Raw genomic sequence first — 17,745 nt, 5'->3', positions numbered from 1 at the left:
TTCACCTTTTACAAAGGATTTGGATGACAATGACAAAGCAAATATAACATAAGCACTACTACGTTGCTACTATATTATTATTGTAAATGCTTTGATCAAACTTACCTCTGAACCAAGACGGCTTTCCGTCCAGTTAGTTTGGCATTCCGTTTTCGTAACTCTATCTTCAGATTGGCAAGGGACCATGATCCATAGTCCTTAGGCATTATTACAGTATAGCAGTCACTATCACAAGAGTCACTATCTCACAAGAGTCACTATCTCAAAAGAGTCACTATCTCACAAGAGTCACTATCTCAAAAGAGTCACTATCTCAAGTGCACTAACTCTACAGTATCAAGGGAGGAGGAGCAGATAGCTCAACTACAACTCAATTAATACAGGAGAAACACAAGGAAACTGAGAAAACTTGAAAAGAACGGCTGTACGCACAATCGCACTGAACGCTGAAGCAACAGTGACATCGACATCATAGAGAAAATAATACTACAATTCTACCTACCTACGTCACTTTCACATTTCGTTAGCCTCACAGAATAACATATTGTGATCTGAGTGTGTTCTGAGGGTTTGAAAGTTGGTACAACCCCAGACAACGCCATCTATTTCTCCAAAAAGGAACTTTTTTTTTTTTTTAACAAACGCCTCATTATTTCAGTTACAGCTATTTCACTTTGCACGTGTCTCGACGATCACAATATTTACAGAAAAGTAATTTAAACTTAAACGGAAACCTTAGAAATGCCGCCTCGACGAATGCGAAGCCTCAATCAATGGGATCTTCAAAACTCAATTGGGTTACCCTTCATCTCTTTAAGTTACAAACAAATTGCTAAAACGAACCTAAATTGGTAATTGGAAACTTATCTTCTCGAAAGTTGCCGCTTTCAGGGATGTAATAATAGATCTAGGCAGATAAGTTGCATAATATTATATTGGTGGAGATTAGTTCCGAACTAAGAACACAAGATAATACCTCAATATAATATTTATTGAACTGAAGACACTGGTAAGGTTGAGATATTGGAAGTAGAACCAACAGAACATTATAATATAGATTACATTACCGGTGTGAGGAACAATATCGTAAGGGTGCTTTTCCACCAGAGATGTGCTATGCTTCGATGCTATGGATGCGTTTGATATCCACCAATCATAATTATTGGTGCACATAGCTTAGCACTGGTGGAAACGGATTCAACTAAGATATGTTTTTTGTATGGAATGATGCGTGCTATGGATGTGTGCTATGGATGCGTGCTATGGATATGTGCTATGGACCATCGCGAGTGGTGTAGTTATGGCGCCGCCGCCCCCGTCGTTTCCCTACTATCGATACATAGCATAGCTCGAGATGCGCATCTTTCTCGCACAGCTACTTTGCGGCGGCGCATCTTCGTAGCGCATCTTCCTCGCACAGCTCCCTAGCGTAGTATTGGTGGAAACGGTCACATATTTTCGTAGCGTAGATATCACATCTTCGCAGCATAGCTGCATAGCACATCTCTGGTGGAAAAGCACCCTAAGGCTGGTCCAATCACACCACCTTATTCATAAAATGTTATAGGACACTTGAACTGTTATGTCCCTCTCTGTCAAAAAACAAATCGTTCTCTGTCAGAGAGTGACAAAACAGTTCAATAGCTAAAGCATCCTATAACTTTTTTATAAATAAGGGGGACAGTCTCCAGAAACGAACTTATCGAACGATGCGGATGTTTTAAAATTATATATGGGATACAATCTGTTTTAAGCTACTAGACCTCCCTACCTATTAGATAATTAATTAGCTACATGTTCATGACAATAATAATTATAGGTTATTAATATTTTTACAAAAATCAATATTCAGCATATTTTTTATATTAAAAGTGTGGTAGTGTAGTCTAACCTTCACCTTTCGAATGGATTACTATACGAGTAGGTACTTATGTACCAACAAACCTAATAATTTACGATACGGGATTAATATTAATTGAATGCATAATAATTAAATTAATGCTTCCACTGTGTCCAGGCGTTAAATTAATTGTTGTAAACAACATTCACTCATTTGGACGACCGCCATTTCATTTCATTGGGTTTTTTTAGATGAATGATTTGCATTTATGTAGATTGCCAACCATTTTGATAAACAAATTCAAATATTCATACGAGAGGAAATGGCCGTGTTGTGTCGAACTCCCAGCGAAAACAGAATTGTTATGATAAAGTTTGATGATTTTGGAGGTTTTTTATTGTGAACAGCGTTAGTAGCATCGTCAATCTTCCGACCTGACCTGAGATTATGGATACTCACTTTGGTGATGTCCAGAAAAACTTTAACTTCACTCCTCTCTCTCACTTAATCACAGTTTCAGTTGAATTATGTAGAAGGAAGAAAGGCGATTAGGTATTTAGGTATCGGCTTAACATTTCGGTAGTTACTATTAAAAAGACATTCAATCAATTACAAGTCCTTTTAATAATTAAACACCAAAACTTAGACCACATTAGCCACGATCCAGTCGGTAAACGCGGACACTTTGATGCTGACTCCCGGGAACCTGGGACTGCCACAGCCGTATCCCCAGGACACCACTCCCACCAGCACATCTCCATAGTACAGTGGACCCCCAGAGTCCATTTGGCAAGCATCTTTACCGCCCACATCCAGGATCCCGGCACAGATCATGCTTTCCGAGAGGGCGCTGCCGTAGCGACGGAAGCATTCCTCGTAGTTTACGGTGAATATGGTCACGTCTTGCAGGACAGGAGATGGGAGTCCGGCGACCTGTGGGCAGGTAATTTTGTTAAACATTACGTTGTGATTAAAAAAGCAACCATGTGCGAGTACTAAGATGTGTGATAGTGTTCACAAGTGACAGTGCACCAGTCATAACGGTCGGTCACCACGGTATGAGTAGTCGAGTTCTCAAAGCCCTCGAATCCAGTCCGCCTTACAATCGTCTTTAAAGACAGCCAGTGCTGGTTACAGGAAGGCCAAGAATTGTGTCTAGCGCTTGAAGAATGACCCCATATAGTCTCGAAGCGGACAATAACAGATTGACTACTATGAGTAATAGAGAGCTCAACTTGCTGGCCACCTACAGAAAAGGATGGAAGCGCCTGGTGTCAGCCCCAGACTCATCGGAGGAGTAGCGGAAGTGAAGAAGAAGCTCAGTAATAAGGTTTCATTCTTACCTGAGTATGTCCCCAACCGGCGTGCACCACAGTCGAGTTGTCGGGCACCTCAGTCCCCTGGGCGTAGATGGGAACCTGCTGAACGCCAGGCCCGTAGACCAGGGGACTCTGGAGGCGTAGGAGGGCGATGTCAGCGTGTTGGGGGGCGAGCGAGGTGTAGTCTGGGTGGATGAGGTAGGAGTCCACGTCGACGACGGTGCCTCCGCGGTTGCGGTCGCTGGACCCGGCGCGGATGCGCATGGGGACCCAGCTAAAATAGATTAGGAATTTGAGTGATAATTTTGGTAGGTACTTTAAAATAAATTAGGAAACTAACACCAACAGGGATCTCAAATGTTAGGTAAAGAATCAAATAAGATGAGCTGCCCGCTGCCACCGTGCAGCACATTGTGGCAAATTTATGGCGCCCTAATTGAATCAGGGTGCATTATATTAATTCTATTAAGATAGGAAGATGAGAGTTAAAAACAACATTCTCATCACAAACGCAAATAAGGTACTTACTCGATACAGTGCGCCGCAGTCAGGACATACGTCGGGCTGAGGATGTTGCCGCCGCATCCCTGACTCCAGACAGACAGATCCAGGTACTCCACCTGCACGATGGACGGATAGGTCTCGATGCTGGCGTCCGCGCCACCGACGATCCTGTTGGACGTCGCCACTGCCGACGCAGTCGCTGTGACGAGATAGAGTATAGTTTATAGTTACACTCACGAGCAATGAAAAAGTTCCAGTGACTAATGGTACGTCAACAGAAGGTGGCAACTTTTTCATTGCTCGTGATTGTAGGTATATAAATAACATCGGGTTATCTGGTGCGGTCGACTTTGGCGTAAATTTATGTTTGCGATTTGTGTTTGGTGCATTATTCTGAATTTGCCTTAGCGCGCCATTCCACCAGTTGGAGTATGCACTACAGCTGTGCTGCGAAGACTTGAAATCTTCGCTACGAAAATTTGTGATCATTGTTTTTTTTCATTTCACCAGTTACAATACAATTGAAGTGTTTGCACTGATGTGCATACATAATATTTATTGTTGATTGTACTAAGTACATATTTATAGAATCATCTTACCAGTTAGAAGAAGGAGAGCCCAGGTAGCCATTATAGAGTTTGTTTTTTTTTGTCATTAAACATTTAAATTTTGCACTCTTGTCTTATATACTTCGGTCAGTCAATCTGATTATTTTCTTATCTGCTCGAGGATTCCCTAATACATTATTTATATCACCTTATCTTTCAAAAACTCATTAGCTTCCGTAGTAAATGAGTGATCATGCTAGCATTAATCCAAAACCAGATTTTCTTTTTCATGAGACGAATACCTACTATTGTTTACCCATTGTTTTTAACGATCAATATTTTCTGTAATACCTAAAGAGGTTGAATAATGCTATGCTATCGATTATACCAAAACTATTGATAGTATCGTACTATTGTAAAGTAGAATTAAAATCGATACTCGGCACTTTCAGCAGTGTATATACTATTTTTGAATAAAACTATTCGAGTAAAGTGAAACTAGATAAGTAATCGGCTGATAATAATAATCAGATAAAGAAAATAATTTGTAATGGTCCGAAAATTACAATTCATGATTATAGCAGTAGCACTCCTACCATCGTGGTTAGAGGCTGTATATTTGTTTTGTTGTGTTTAAACATGACGTTGGTTGATTTTAGTCACTGTGTTAATATCGATGAGACTGCATGTTATAAAACACAAATCTACGTTTCTATTTTTGTAATCTGGTTCAAGCACCGACTCAAAATAATCATATCATTTATTCATTGCAACTTTGTTGGTTTTACATTAGTATTAAATCTATGTACATACATATAAGTTTCCTTAACATAACTCCCTGTAGAGGTTAGGAAAGCATAGGAAAACTAAACAAGTAGATGAAATGCATCAAACGTTGCACGTAGATTACATGGCGTGACCTTCAGTACCTGTAAATATTTGTTATCCAATCAAACGTTACACACTTATCTTTGACAAGTTCGATATAACGTAATAGATACTCGAACTTTCCCCATCGCCTCAGCTAGCTGCCAGTAAACGCTGGTATCAGCGCAAAATACCGAACTTTAACTAGTTCTTATGTAACTTGGACCGATCTTGCGATATTTATTTCTCAAGAAGCCATTCTTGTAAACGCAGACGTACCTAAATATAGAGGAAATTGTGATTAAAATGAGCTCAAGCACTAGAAGTTACACATTAACACGTGCGTCTAATATTTTTGTCGAGTCCCGAATCATCCTGTACCTAAGAGCTAGTATCACGGGGCGCATTTAAGACGTGACATAAGTTTTGCATCGCACTCACTCACATCTAGCAGCCTCAAGAGCTAGCGCGATGGAGAACTTTTGTCACGTCTTAAATGCGCCCCCTACTAGCCCTTAAGGCATGATTAAAATGACTGGCGAAATGAATGATCATAAATTGTCCGCTACTGCTATTAAAATTCTGACAGAGAAATTCAACAGTATTTGAAAAATTACATAACTTTTTTGTAATTTTCCAAGTTAGTACGAATATCGTTATGGTTAATACCTTTTATTAGTATTTTCGAAAAAAAAAATGTAAGTATAACCATATTAACCATAGACAAAAAAAACTAAGCTCAGATATCATATTAGTTATACAAATATTGGTTACGAAATGTCGCTAAAAAAATACATACATAATACATTTCCCGCCAATAAACAATTAAATTTAAGTTACATCAACATGTTGCTGAGATTAGTAATCATCATCAACTGAGATGATGTTGATGATTTAAACTTTTATCTACCATCAGTATTAAAATCCAAAAAGACTGAAGATAAGAATATAATTTTTCAGGTAAATCCTGCAACGACAGCGTGTTTTCAGAGATAAATCCCTCGGAGACAATAAAGTGGCACTTAATCGAATTTACGTTTCAGTGTAAGAAGGGAAATTCTTGTAGACTTCTCAAAGATTTGTCGCGGAGGCTCCCCGACTTAATTATTTTTTATTTTCTCAATTTCCCCGAACGATCGTTTCAGGCTGTCATCTCCCTCTGTAACTTGATCGTGTGAAATGCGAATGAATAAGTAATCCCTTTACAGAAAGTGTCAAACACTCCATTTCTCATTCCAAGATCAAATGCTCGTACAATTCCGAAAAATAGAATCTTGAATCATCATAATCTCATCATGTCTGAATTCTGGAAGATAACACAATTTTACACCTGCTTTACATTTCAATCGAAATTAAATAAAATACGTTTGTCGTGCTCTAGTCATCGTCGTTCAATTAATTAAGTGTCAATAAGAAACAATTAAACGTATGCCTAAGTAAATGCTGATGATGGCACTACCCACTGAATCCCTGTAACTGTAACCATTGGACCCCAACCGACGCTATCTTTGACTCTAGGGCGGTAAATTTAACTGAATAGCATAGACAAATAGATACCTAAACGTCGGCACTACCAACTATTTAGAACCTAGAATTACCCCGGGAAAACTAAGTGATGAAACTGCTATGAAGTTATGCAGAAGTTTGTGAATAGGGCGCTGCGGGGGTGCGAGTGTGCCATTTATCACGAGAGCTGTCGCCGCCCGTATCTGCGCTGTCATGGCGTCCACGACTTTCGACCTTCGAAGCCTTATCGTGTCGTATCGTGTCCATCGAGATCGTTATGCCGAATTTTGATTTTAATGTCGTGGACATTTTGCAGCTAAAGGTTTCGAAATACCTTAAGACCCATAAATCTTAAACCTGTGAAATTTAATAATTATGTTTTTAGAAAGAGATATTGTAAGATTTTCGCGACGACGTTAGGACATGGGTCCATGATGTATGGGACTGAAAATAGAGCGTATTTAGTCCCGATGGTAGGTACTTCGGGCAGAGTTATGGCAGGTACAATGTAAGCTCGCGCAATAAAAATATAATGTGGCCGATAAACTGTACAAAGTGTAGAAAATTATGGCTTTTTGGTTGTGTTGAAGACATTCTTACTGACTAATGGTACTTATTTATAAGTTTTTAAAGATAAAGTCTCATTTTATTTTGACAAGGGTTGAGTAAACTCACGTTACAAACAAACATATACATTTTACGAATTGAAAATCATTTTGTTCAGAATGACAAGTTGAGCGACCCCACGCGGCTTAAGTATCTATCGTTACACACTGAATAACTATCCTCCTAAAGAGCTAACTAACAAAACGTTCCCTCTAAAATAAGTCAAGTCACGTATCTTTCTTTGGGGTTTGTTTCATTTAGACCAGCAGAAGGATACGTAACGTAATTAGATGTAATAAAAAGCATGACGAAGAGTGAAGTGTGAAGACATCCGACCCTCAATAAGGAAAAGGCTAGTGTGTCCGTGATCTCACAACAAGTTTCAGGGGATTTTGTCGTAAAAAGCGGGAGACTATTGTAACTTTAAAAATAACGAACTAGATTATGCTGTTCATGCTTAGATTAATAATATGGAACAAGAAAAGTAACGTCTTTTCAAATAACATCCCACTTCTACAACTGAGATCTTATTTTGAATTAGTTCGGTTAGAAGATTTGTGACTTTATTCATTGGAGCAGTGGTTGTCTTTCGATTGAATTAAAACGGTTTGACCATAGACTAATATTGTTTGTACGGTTTGACAGTACCTAAACAAAAGCTGACAGTTTCTTGCTTTGTTTTTGTATGTGATACACCATCTATACTCTGTCCATTATATTATTGGTTTTTAGACATTCAAAATCCCATACATATTTGACGACTGCAAAAGAAAACCAACTTTACCTACCAGACATAAGAAAACGTCAAAAATACAATAACATAGTGGAAGCTCTATAGTTCGTATACTGATTACTGTTAATCTGAGTGTTAATGTCATAAACTCTATTCTTTTCTCTTTCCTTCTTACGATGCTAAAGCCGAACATCCAACGCCGGCTAAACTAAGTAAGTTCGCATAGTTTTGACAGTTTTTCATACATAGTGCATAGTTTTGCGGTGGACGCACATGTATGAAAAACAAGCTCAATCATGCGAGCTAAGTTTACCGGCAGTGGACGTTCAGCTTAAAAAACATCAGATAAGGCGATTCAAACACTTGAACGCGCACCGCCGCGATGGTAGGATTATCATTGTTTGCAAAAATTACATGTTATAGAAAAAACGCTTACCCTCTCACACTGCTGCATCTGTGAATCGCCTAACGTGTGGCTTCTGTTGCAGCGGCGGTGGTGGTGGCCTTCTTCGTGTGCTGGGCGCCGTTCCACTTCCAGCGTCTGTTCTTCATCTACGGCGCGCAGTGGCGCCACTACCACGCCGTCAACGAGTACCTGTTCAGCGTGGCGGGCGCCTTCTACTACGTGTCCGCTACCGTCAACCCGATACTTTATAATGTTATGAGTCACAGGTAAGCCCGTCTTGCTAGCCTAGCACAAGGCGCGAGACGTACGTACGTCAAGACGTGACAAAAGTTTTGGATCGCACTCACTCACATCGCGTGGCCTCGACAGCGTGTGCGACGGCAAAGGTTTGTCACGTCTTGTCGTGCGCATCCTGCGCCCCGTGCTAGTGTTTTTTTTCTCAGTGCCCCGTGCTACAAATACAATGTCATGAGTCAGAGGCTGGTCAAAGGATGTGGAGGAATTTTATTTTTAAACGCTATGTGCTTAAAATTAACTGGGTGGATTTCAACAAGTCCTAAAAAATCTTCATTTCCGTGGACTTTTTTATCATAAGGTTTTTTATATTAGAAAAACGCTTTTACTAAAGTTTTTGTTAATGTTAGTGTTCTTACTAAATGGGTAGCAGATAAGTTAAAAACTTAACGAGATACGGATGATTAAAAATTTCGTGCCACGGCGATGAAACATGCGTTCACGGCAATGAAACAAGCGTCCACGGCAATGAAACAAAGGCCCACGGCAATGAAACAAACTTCCACGGCAATGAAAGAACTGTATACAATGGAAATGAAAGAATCAATCCACTGCAATTTTTAAAAAAGACTGCGATGGAAACGCAAACTTAGACAGGTATGTATGGCAGAAATATTTGGATAGATATTGGAACGAAAGAAAGAACGACAGTATGTATAAAAAAATAAGAATGTAGTATGGAATTCTCTAAGTAGCATTGTGGGGTCCGTATTGCGACGTATAAAACAAAATGTTTCATTTCACACTAATAACGTTCACAACATATAATAAACCTTACCTATAACATCTATATTTTCATAAAGGTATAATATCCAATTTGTATACTGTTCATTTTATGTAAAATTCATAAAATATACTATCATATGACATAATCTGTGCTGAACAACACCACCAGTAAAACACCTAGCACCAAAATATAAAGATAGGTGCGGTTAGGTGCACATGTTGGTCAGCTAAGCGTCTTCCTACATAGCGCCAATAATAATAACGCAGTCAAAACTCCTTGCACCAAAACCTAAACATAGAGCGTCTCCTCATGTAGCCCCGCTTCGCTTTTGATGAACATGTGCACTTAACCGCTCCTCCTCGCTTTTCTCGTCATCGCACCTATCTTTAGGTTGTGGCGCTAGAGGTTTTGATGTTGTTGTGTAATTTAACACAGATTATGTGACATGATAGAATATTTTATGAACTTTATGCTAAATCATAGTATATTTTAATTGGTATAATAATATGTTCTATTCTATTCTATTCTCTGTGGGGGTGTAAGTACCTGCATCTGGCTCTCTCGAGTGGAACCTTTGTGCATATCCCCAATATCTAAACTGCCTTCCTAAGCTTGGACCATTTCCCCACCACGCTGGTCCACTGCGGGTTCGTGGGTTTACATATCAGATGTGCTAGATCTAGATACGCGGGTTTCCTCACGATGTTTTCCTTCACCGTAAGAGCGATAATAATAATATAATATGTGGGGACATATCACACACGCCCATCCGACCCCAAGCTAGGCAGAGCCTGTGTTATGGGTATCGAACAGCTGATATATCTACACAAATACATAGATAGATACATATTAAATATAAATATCAACACCCAAGACCCGAGTACAAATATTTGTCTTTAAACAAATATCTGCCCCAGCCGGGAATCGAACCCGGGACCTTCGGCATAGCAGTCAGGGTCACTAACCACTACGCCATTCGACCGTAAAAGCGATGGTACTTAAGTTAAAAGAACTCATTGGTACATGTCAGCGCCGGGATTCGAACCCGCATCTCTTGCGTGAGAAGCGGGCGCTTATCCGACTGAGCTACCACCGCTCTATAATAATATGAAATGTACATGTTATCATCATCAGCCTATAGTCATCCAATGCTGGACATAGGCCTCTCCCAAGGAGCGCCACAACACTCGGTCCTTGGTCTTCCGAATCCAGCCACTACCGGCTACCTGCCTAAGCTTGCAAATTTTGACAGCTATGTTGGTAACCTTAGTCCTCTGACGTATAACCTCTTTTCTGATACCATCCATTAGAGAAAACCCAAGCATAGGCTCTCTCCATAGCACGCTGAGTGACTTTAAATCGGTGGACCAGTCCCACCATCAGTGTTCACGTCTCTGCACCATATGCCATAACTGGCAGGGCGCAATGGTTGAAGACTGTTGGATGCGCCTTTCAGCCTCCTTGTCGAAGTTGCTTCTGCCTAGCCGATAGACTGCCTCAGGTAGTCATATTATTATTATTCCACAACTTCGATAGTTGTCTCACGAACGATCATCGGCTCCGGTTTTATGTGAACATTCTACATGACTTTTGTCTTGCCCAAGTTCATACGGAGGCCTACACGTTGCATGCAGCATTAAGGCCACTTAGCATCCAGCTGAGCTCCTGCAGAGATGTATGTTCTATTATATTCTATTCTACTATCTGTGGGAGGTGTAAGTACCTGCACCTGGCTCTCTCGAATTGGACCTTTGTGCAATGTGCATATCCTCAAGGTCTAAGCTGCCTTTCTAAGCTTGGACCATTTCCCACCACGCTGGTCCACAGCGGGTTGGTGGGTTCACATATTATCTAGATGTGCTAAATCTATAGGTAGATATGCAGGTTTCTTCACGATGTTTTCCTTCACCGTAAGAGCGATGCTATACATTGAATTTCAATTCAAAGGAACACATTGGTACATGTCAGCGCCGGAATTCGCACCCGCATCATTGGCGTGGGAAGCGGGCGCTTACCCGACTGAGCTACCACCGATCTTATTTATACGTAACGTTCATTATAATTATGTTGTGATTGTTATTATTAATGTAATATTGTTTCGTTTTTATACATCGCGATACGCACCCGTTTTAACGCACTGCAAAAAGAGGTAATTTGACTCGTCCTGTAGGTAATGTCAGTGATCGGTATTACCTGTATTACATGTAAAAGATGGTAAAGATAATAATATGTTACTTTGCCTAATCATACATACCACGGCGATGAAAACATAAGTCACGGAAATGAATAACCTGGCCACGGAAATGAATAACCTAACCACGGCAATGAATACAAATTATATTACAAGACATGGCAATGAAATTTTTTTCATTGCCGTGGCTTTTTTTTCATTGCCATAGCAAATATTGGCCACGGAAGCCACGGAAATGAAAGCATGGCGATGAAAACCATGGCATTAAATATAAATAACTAAAAAAGTATTAACTATTCGAAGAAATAAACACTTTATAAGGTAAATATTTTCAAAAAGCTTTCTTTTGAATGCTTACTCTAGAAGACAAACTTAATTTTATGGAAGTTATATCTATCCACGGCAATGAAAGAAAAAATGTCCAGTCCCCAAAATTTTTACTGATTTTCACTATAGCGCAAAAACGCGGGCACCGATGTACCTCCTTCCACGTCGAACAGTTAGGCGACACTTGTAAGAAAAGATTAGTGCACTGAGGGGGGCACCCAAGTTCATAGGTAAAACAATATCCTTGATCATGTTTAGGACACGGCGATGAACAGAAGTTCTGGGACACATGAATTTTCACTTACCGTTTGTTATATTCTTTATATATTTCAATAAATGTATTCCGTGACAATACTTTAACTATTAATGTATCAAATGAAACTAAGTTTAACTATCAATACTCAATATTTTTTCATCAATGAAGAATAATACAAAACGAGGTAACGTGGGGACAGACACGGCAATGAAAGATTTGGAGGTTTAATATTTTTTTTTTAAATATCCATTAATCCTATTAATAAAATATTTAGTGCTACACATAGATAACTATTTCACTTAACCGGAAAAAAATATTAGAAAATTATAACTTGGTTTTTTAGTACCGATTTCATTGATGCCACGCAATTTTTGGCCGCGGGAAATTCACCCAACTAACGTACACGAGTACCCATGTAAACTGGAATGTTTTAACAATTTCTCGTGAAATACGTAAGATTGAACCATTCTGCACATTTTTAAAATACCGAGCAAAATAACACCGCACTTAGAATGTGAGCGGGCAGAATTTGCATTTCATTCTTCATGTCCATATTTTCCTCGAAACATCTGTGCATTAGAATTTTCACACTTCAGTGAAAATCGTTTTAAAAATACCTTCTTAAAAACTACCACGAGGCAATAATAATGCTGCATGATATTCATTCAAAGATTTGTACAATAAATAATTAAATACATGAATCAATAATACTAAAAATATTTAAATGGCGCGGACACGCAAACCTATTTCATAATTTAGCTATAACAGATTTTCAGCATAGGTACATATTAGGCATTATAGTCTAGCTAGAAGCTCTAAAGACACGATAAGAAATCCATCATAATATTATTAAGAGTGAGGTAACTGTGGAATTACTTATAATAGTCCCAGAGATACACATTGCGAGGATTTCATTAAAGTTAAGTATCATTTAAAGTTCTATTCAAATAGGTTGCGCGAGGTTGTTACGTGTATTAGGTAAGTACTTACTTATATTCAAATAGCAGTTCCTAGTTGAAAGACAAGATTATATTTCAAATAGGTTTTATAAGGATAAGAGATAATTTTATAAGGGTATTGTAACACACAAGAAACAACTCCTCATTAAGAATAAATATTGTTGAACAAATTTTAATTAAATCTTAATTAGAGAAATGGAACTACTCTCCTTCCGTTCCATCAAATTCGAAAAAAATTGTTATGTGAATTTATTTCACGTTACCCCATGAATTGTATCGTAGTTTTATTTACAGGCCCTTTCCCAACCTGGAAGTACCTACATACAAAACTAACGTAACTGTAATAAGCCGATAAAAAATTTTTGTTGACTTTATTTTTACTATAATACTTATTTATTTATTCCTTTATTGCACAAATATAAACATAAGTGTACAACCCGCGCAAAGTTTCTAGACACCTGGCCCAAAAATCTACCCCTCTCCCCTTTCCCCGCGCGAGGCCCCGCTCACGTCCTTTTGTAGCGTTAGCATAAGAATTATCAGACGATTACCTAACAATAGGTACATATTTTTTTATCGCATCCTTTTTGTTACTACTTTAACAAGTAGGTATCAACTTTAATACTTATACAGGGTGTTGCAAAAAGGGTATACTAAGCCGAAACCAGCATGTGCAGCATGTTATATCTAATCCCAAAACGGAAATCATAACTTTAAAATTCGTAATTTTTTTTTTATTCATTTTCCATAGAAACTTAGTTGGTCAAGTGACTTTTTATTATGGAGAATGTTTTTTTTTGCTGCACATGCTGGTTTCGGCTTAGTATAATACCCTTTTTGCAACACCCTCTGTATAAACAAATATTTATACATTTTATTACAATATAACAAAAGTCAGGTAAGTAAGTATGTTTTTAGATAACCAGAATAATTTCAAATATCGGGGCGCTACATGTATATATATATTATTATGTTTACGTTCTCGCAACAATTTTCTTTATAAAATTAGTTCATTAAAACTGCGCAGTATGGCGAGGTTCATTATTTTTGTAGCCGAGCTTAGTTATAAAAAAAATGATAGCAAAGAGGATATTTTTTGTAATATCGATATTACTTTTTTTGCACTCAGTACTAAAGACAAATGTCATTTAACCCAGGTGTCTAGTTATTTCGCCCGCCTTGTACAAAATAATAAGTTTTTTCTGTCACTAAACTCAAAGTAGAACTAAAGAATGTTCCGAAGTGACAGTCTGGGTCAACGCCTTTTGTCGTATACCGCTTTGGCAACCTAACCTAACCTAACCCTTCCACCCCCTCAGATATCGCTCAGCGTTCCGCGAGACCCTCTGCTGCACGCGGCGCCCGCGCGCGCACTTCCGGGACCACTCCAGCGTGAGGGAGAGCACCGTGAACCACACCAGCGACGGCACCCATCTGGTGCGGGTGAGGTCGGACCGCCATGATCGGAGGAACAAGATCCAACATAAGGTGAGTGGGGGCTATAGAGTAATATACCAAGTCTATGGTGAGGGCTGAAACGGGAGCGGAGGGACAAGATCCAACACAAGGTGAGGCTGAAAAGGTTCGACCATAAGGGAAGCGGCTGAAAATCAGCAATACCGTTGGCCCACACTAGAAGCAGCAGAACCGTTCACCCCAGGCAATTCGGCAATCAGCAGTTACATACAATCAAAACGAGTAATGTAAGCTAAAAGGGGGTGACTCGGGGGGTCATTCTAGACCACTTTTGCTCAATGGCTTATGTATTTTTGGCAAAAATAATACAATACAATACAATACAATACTCTTTATTTGCACCAAAATAGAACATACAAAAAAAAAACTTAAAAATAAAAACAGTACAAAAAGGCGGCCTTATTGCTTATAGCAATCTCTACCAGACAACCTTTGGATGGAAGAGAGTTATAAAAGAAAAATAGAAATAGAATTAGAGGTAGCTGAGGTGCAAGTGTATAATACACTACTTAAACACTACATACACTAAATAAATAAATACAACAAGAAAATAAATAAATAAATACATAATATATATTATTATACCTATACTTACATACAATAATACATAATGATATACAGCAATAATATATTCAACTAAGGCAATAATAATGTGTTTCATTGACTTTCTTGTCACCTTCTCTCGGCTACTTGTACCGCATTCGCACCACACACAGGTGTAATCTACTGCCGGAAAGCCGCCTCGCCGCCGTCGGTTGCGGTCCAAGGCAACACGAACACGACACCTATTCTTACTTTTACGTAGCAAACTAGGTATGTTGATTTTTATGTTAGTATATTTATTTAACTTTTTCTTTCTTTTTCAAGGTAATCCGTCGCTGCAGCTACCACGCCACTGACACCAGCGCCCTCTGCGCCGAAAAATGGAACGACTTCAAGGATAAAAACACTAAAATGGAAGACTTGAAGGCCACGTTCAATAATAACGAAAAGGCGTTTAATGAAACGAAAGAAAATGAGGGGGATAGCGATATTAATATTAACATCTCCATTCATTTGCATAAGTGAGACGGAGAAAGAAAGCTAGAGACCTATCTCAACCTTCTAAGGTAAGAGAAGCTTAGTCAATCTGTATGGTAATAGGGAGTGCGAGTTTTTACTTTATTCGAGTAGCGGCGAGTAAACGCGAATTTGTCTGGCGCGGTAGAGTCGCCACTTACTGCCAGTTTCTATAACTCTATCTATCCATAACTGGTAGTTACTTTCATACGATTTTGAGACATTGTTGCTTTTGATTATGTCAAAATCGTATGAAAGTAACTACCAGTTATGGATAGATAGAGTTATAGAAACTGGCAGTTAGCGGTATAGGTACGCACTGCACTAGCTTCGCCCCATACAAATTTAAGTCGATTTTCACTGCTCTATCGGTGAAGAAAAACCTCCACTTGGCTCTCTGTTGGGTGTGATGATGATGAGTGATGAACCGTGATGATGATGATTGTGATTGCAAGATTGTTTTTTATGCGTAAGTGCTTAGTTTTATTGGTGGATTATGAACCTAACTACTTAAGATTAAAGTAAAATGCAACTGTAAGTTTATAATTACTGTAAAATAGAAGAGCCATACCATAAAATAACGCGTTAAGTATATAAATATGTGAAATCTTTTCTATTCACCCGTTAAACGTGGTGTACTTAATAATTTAATGATAATATTATTAAATATTATTATTTAGTCTAACATAGGACAGCAGGTATCTAACATATACGGTTAGGCTAGTAATGTAGGTATTAATTAAGCAGTATTAAGTAAGTATTAGCTTTTGTAATGAAACATGATAAGTCATTCGTAGTTATTAACTGTATCCTTACTAATTTTAATATGTAAATTTCCGTATGTAAATAAAGTCTTTGATCTAACTGAACAATAAGTGTTTCATTCCGACAACAAACAACTACGGCACAGCATAAAATTAATGGATGAATGTTATTTGAATTCTAAATTAGGTTTTGCGCGATAAACATTAACAATTATATATTTTTTTAATAAACGGGCGACTACTCGTTCTAAATTTGAAAACTGCTGGTAATTTCGTTTCGAAGAGGAATTCGTTTACTTTCACAATTTGAAACAGCTCACTAATTTTGACGCTGTGCTTATTGCTTTCGAGAAATGTTTTTTTTATTGTTTTAGCAACGAGTGATCTGAACAACAATAAATACACCCGAATAGGTAGGCCTCATAAATTCGCTAGGTACTTTTGTGTTTAACAATTACGTACAGTCATCTAGTACGTATTTTTCTTACTAGCGCTGAAAAAATGAAGCTTGAAACAGACAAAGTAGCCAACTACAAACTAGCCTCGGACGATCGCAGCAAAAGTTTAATATGACTATATTTTATGCTGTAGATGTAGATAGATAGAGATTATTCTTTGCCGTACTATTCAATAAGTCATAAACTTTCTCCACGGAACCGCTGTATCTACAGTTTCATTCGATTCTACGGTTTCAACTTAACTTATGTTGTTAAAATATACCCTACAATGTATCTATGGAATTAATGCTAAACACAATCGCGTCCAATGTAAAAGTTACAATGACAAAAGCACCAATTCAACGGAAAAAGCTAGAAGGTTCAAAGCAAGATCCACTAGCGCTGCCAATTGAAAGAAAAACATCCGCTTGAAAGTGTAACTTTTTCATTGCTCTCGAGTGTAACATTTTCTACGACTCAACCTGTAGCCTCTACTCAGCGCTACTCTAATAAAAGTAAGGATTTCAATTTCCAATCAAAGAGGTTTCCCGAGTAGCCCTGTGCGATGCTGATAAATGCAATACCCTCCCGCCAGGGCGCAGGGCTTCGGTCCGGGGGTTACTCTATATAACGAAAAACGCAGTTTCAGAGCGCTGCTGCGCGAGCCACGACTCTATCTCGTTGTATTAAACGTGCCAGTTGCACGACAGCTCTCGTTAGTTCGTTTTGCGCCAGTATACAGGGTGTTGCAAAAAAGGGTATACTAAGCCAAAACCTACATGTGCTTAGTATACCATTTTTGTAACACCCTGTAGAGTAACCCCCGGGCCTCGCCAGTCTCGCTTCAATTGGATGCCCCGTGCGGGTCAGATTGCATGTCAATATCTTTCTATCCTATTCGTTGCGGCATTGTTTGCATGCAATAG

General features: G+C 38.7%; 2 protein-coding genes across 2 annotated transcripts in view; one reads left to right on the top strand and one right to left on the bottom strand.

Annotated features, from left to right (window-relative positions):
* The window catches only part of LOC119694250 (neuropeptides capa receptor), a 94,783-nt gene extending 79,156 nt beyond the window's left edge, over positions 1–15,627 (top strand). Inside the window, exons 6-8 of the mRNA XM_048625366.1 lie at positions 8,412–8,595; positions 14,403–14,571; positions 15,427–15,627. Of these exons, the coding sequence (XP_048481323.1) occupies positions 8,412–8,595; positions 14,403–14,571; positions 15,427–15,627 (554 nt within the window). The remainder of the gene's footprint in view (positions 1–8,411; positions 8,596–14,402; positions 14,572–15,426) is intronic.
* LOC119694340 (trypsin, alkaline B) lies at positions 2,447–4,419 on the bottom strand. Its single transcript, XM_038120484.2, has 4 exons — positions 4,263–4,419; positions 3,688–3,862; positions 3,184–3,433; positions 2,447–2,773 (listed from the first exon to the last, which is right to left on the bottom strand). The coding sequence occupies exons 1-4, from the start codon at positions 4,291–4,293 to the stop codon at positions 2,483–2,485; spliced, it is 747 nt and encodes a 248-aa protein (XP_037976412.2). The 5' UTR covers positions 4,294–4,419; the 3' UTR covers positions 2,447–2,482.
* Positions 15,628–17,745: the final 2,118 nt, after the last annotated feature.

Source organism: Plutella xylostella, chromosome 14, assembly GCF_932276165.1.
Source record: "Plutella xylostella chromosome 14, ilPluXylo3.1, whole genome shotgun sequence".
Classification (NCBI taxonomy): domain Eukaryota; kingdom Metazoa; phylum Arthropoda; class Insecta; order Lepidoptera; family Plutellidae; genus Plutella; species Plutella xylostella.
This window is presented reverse-complemented; position numbering and strand designations above follow the sequence as displayed.

What these genes read in the sequence shown, in the direction of transcription:
- LOC119694340 (XM_038120484.2), bottom strand. Translation starts at nt 4,293, where the DNA reads ATGGCTACCTGGGCTCTCCTTCTTCTAACTG. An exon ending in GGCTCTCCTTCTTCTAACTG is followed by an intron (nt 3,863 to 4,262) that starts GTAAGATGATTC and finishes ATCTCGTCACAG; the next exon opens with CGACTGCGTCGGCAGTGGCG. An exon ending in CCGGTTGGGGACATACTCAG is followed by an intron (nt 2,774 to 3,183) that starts GTAAGAATGAAA and finishes ACCTGCCCACAG; the next exon opens with GTCGCCGGACTCCCATCTCC.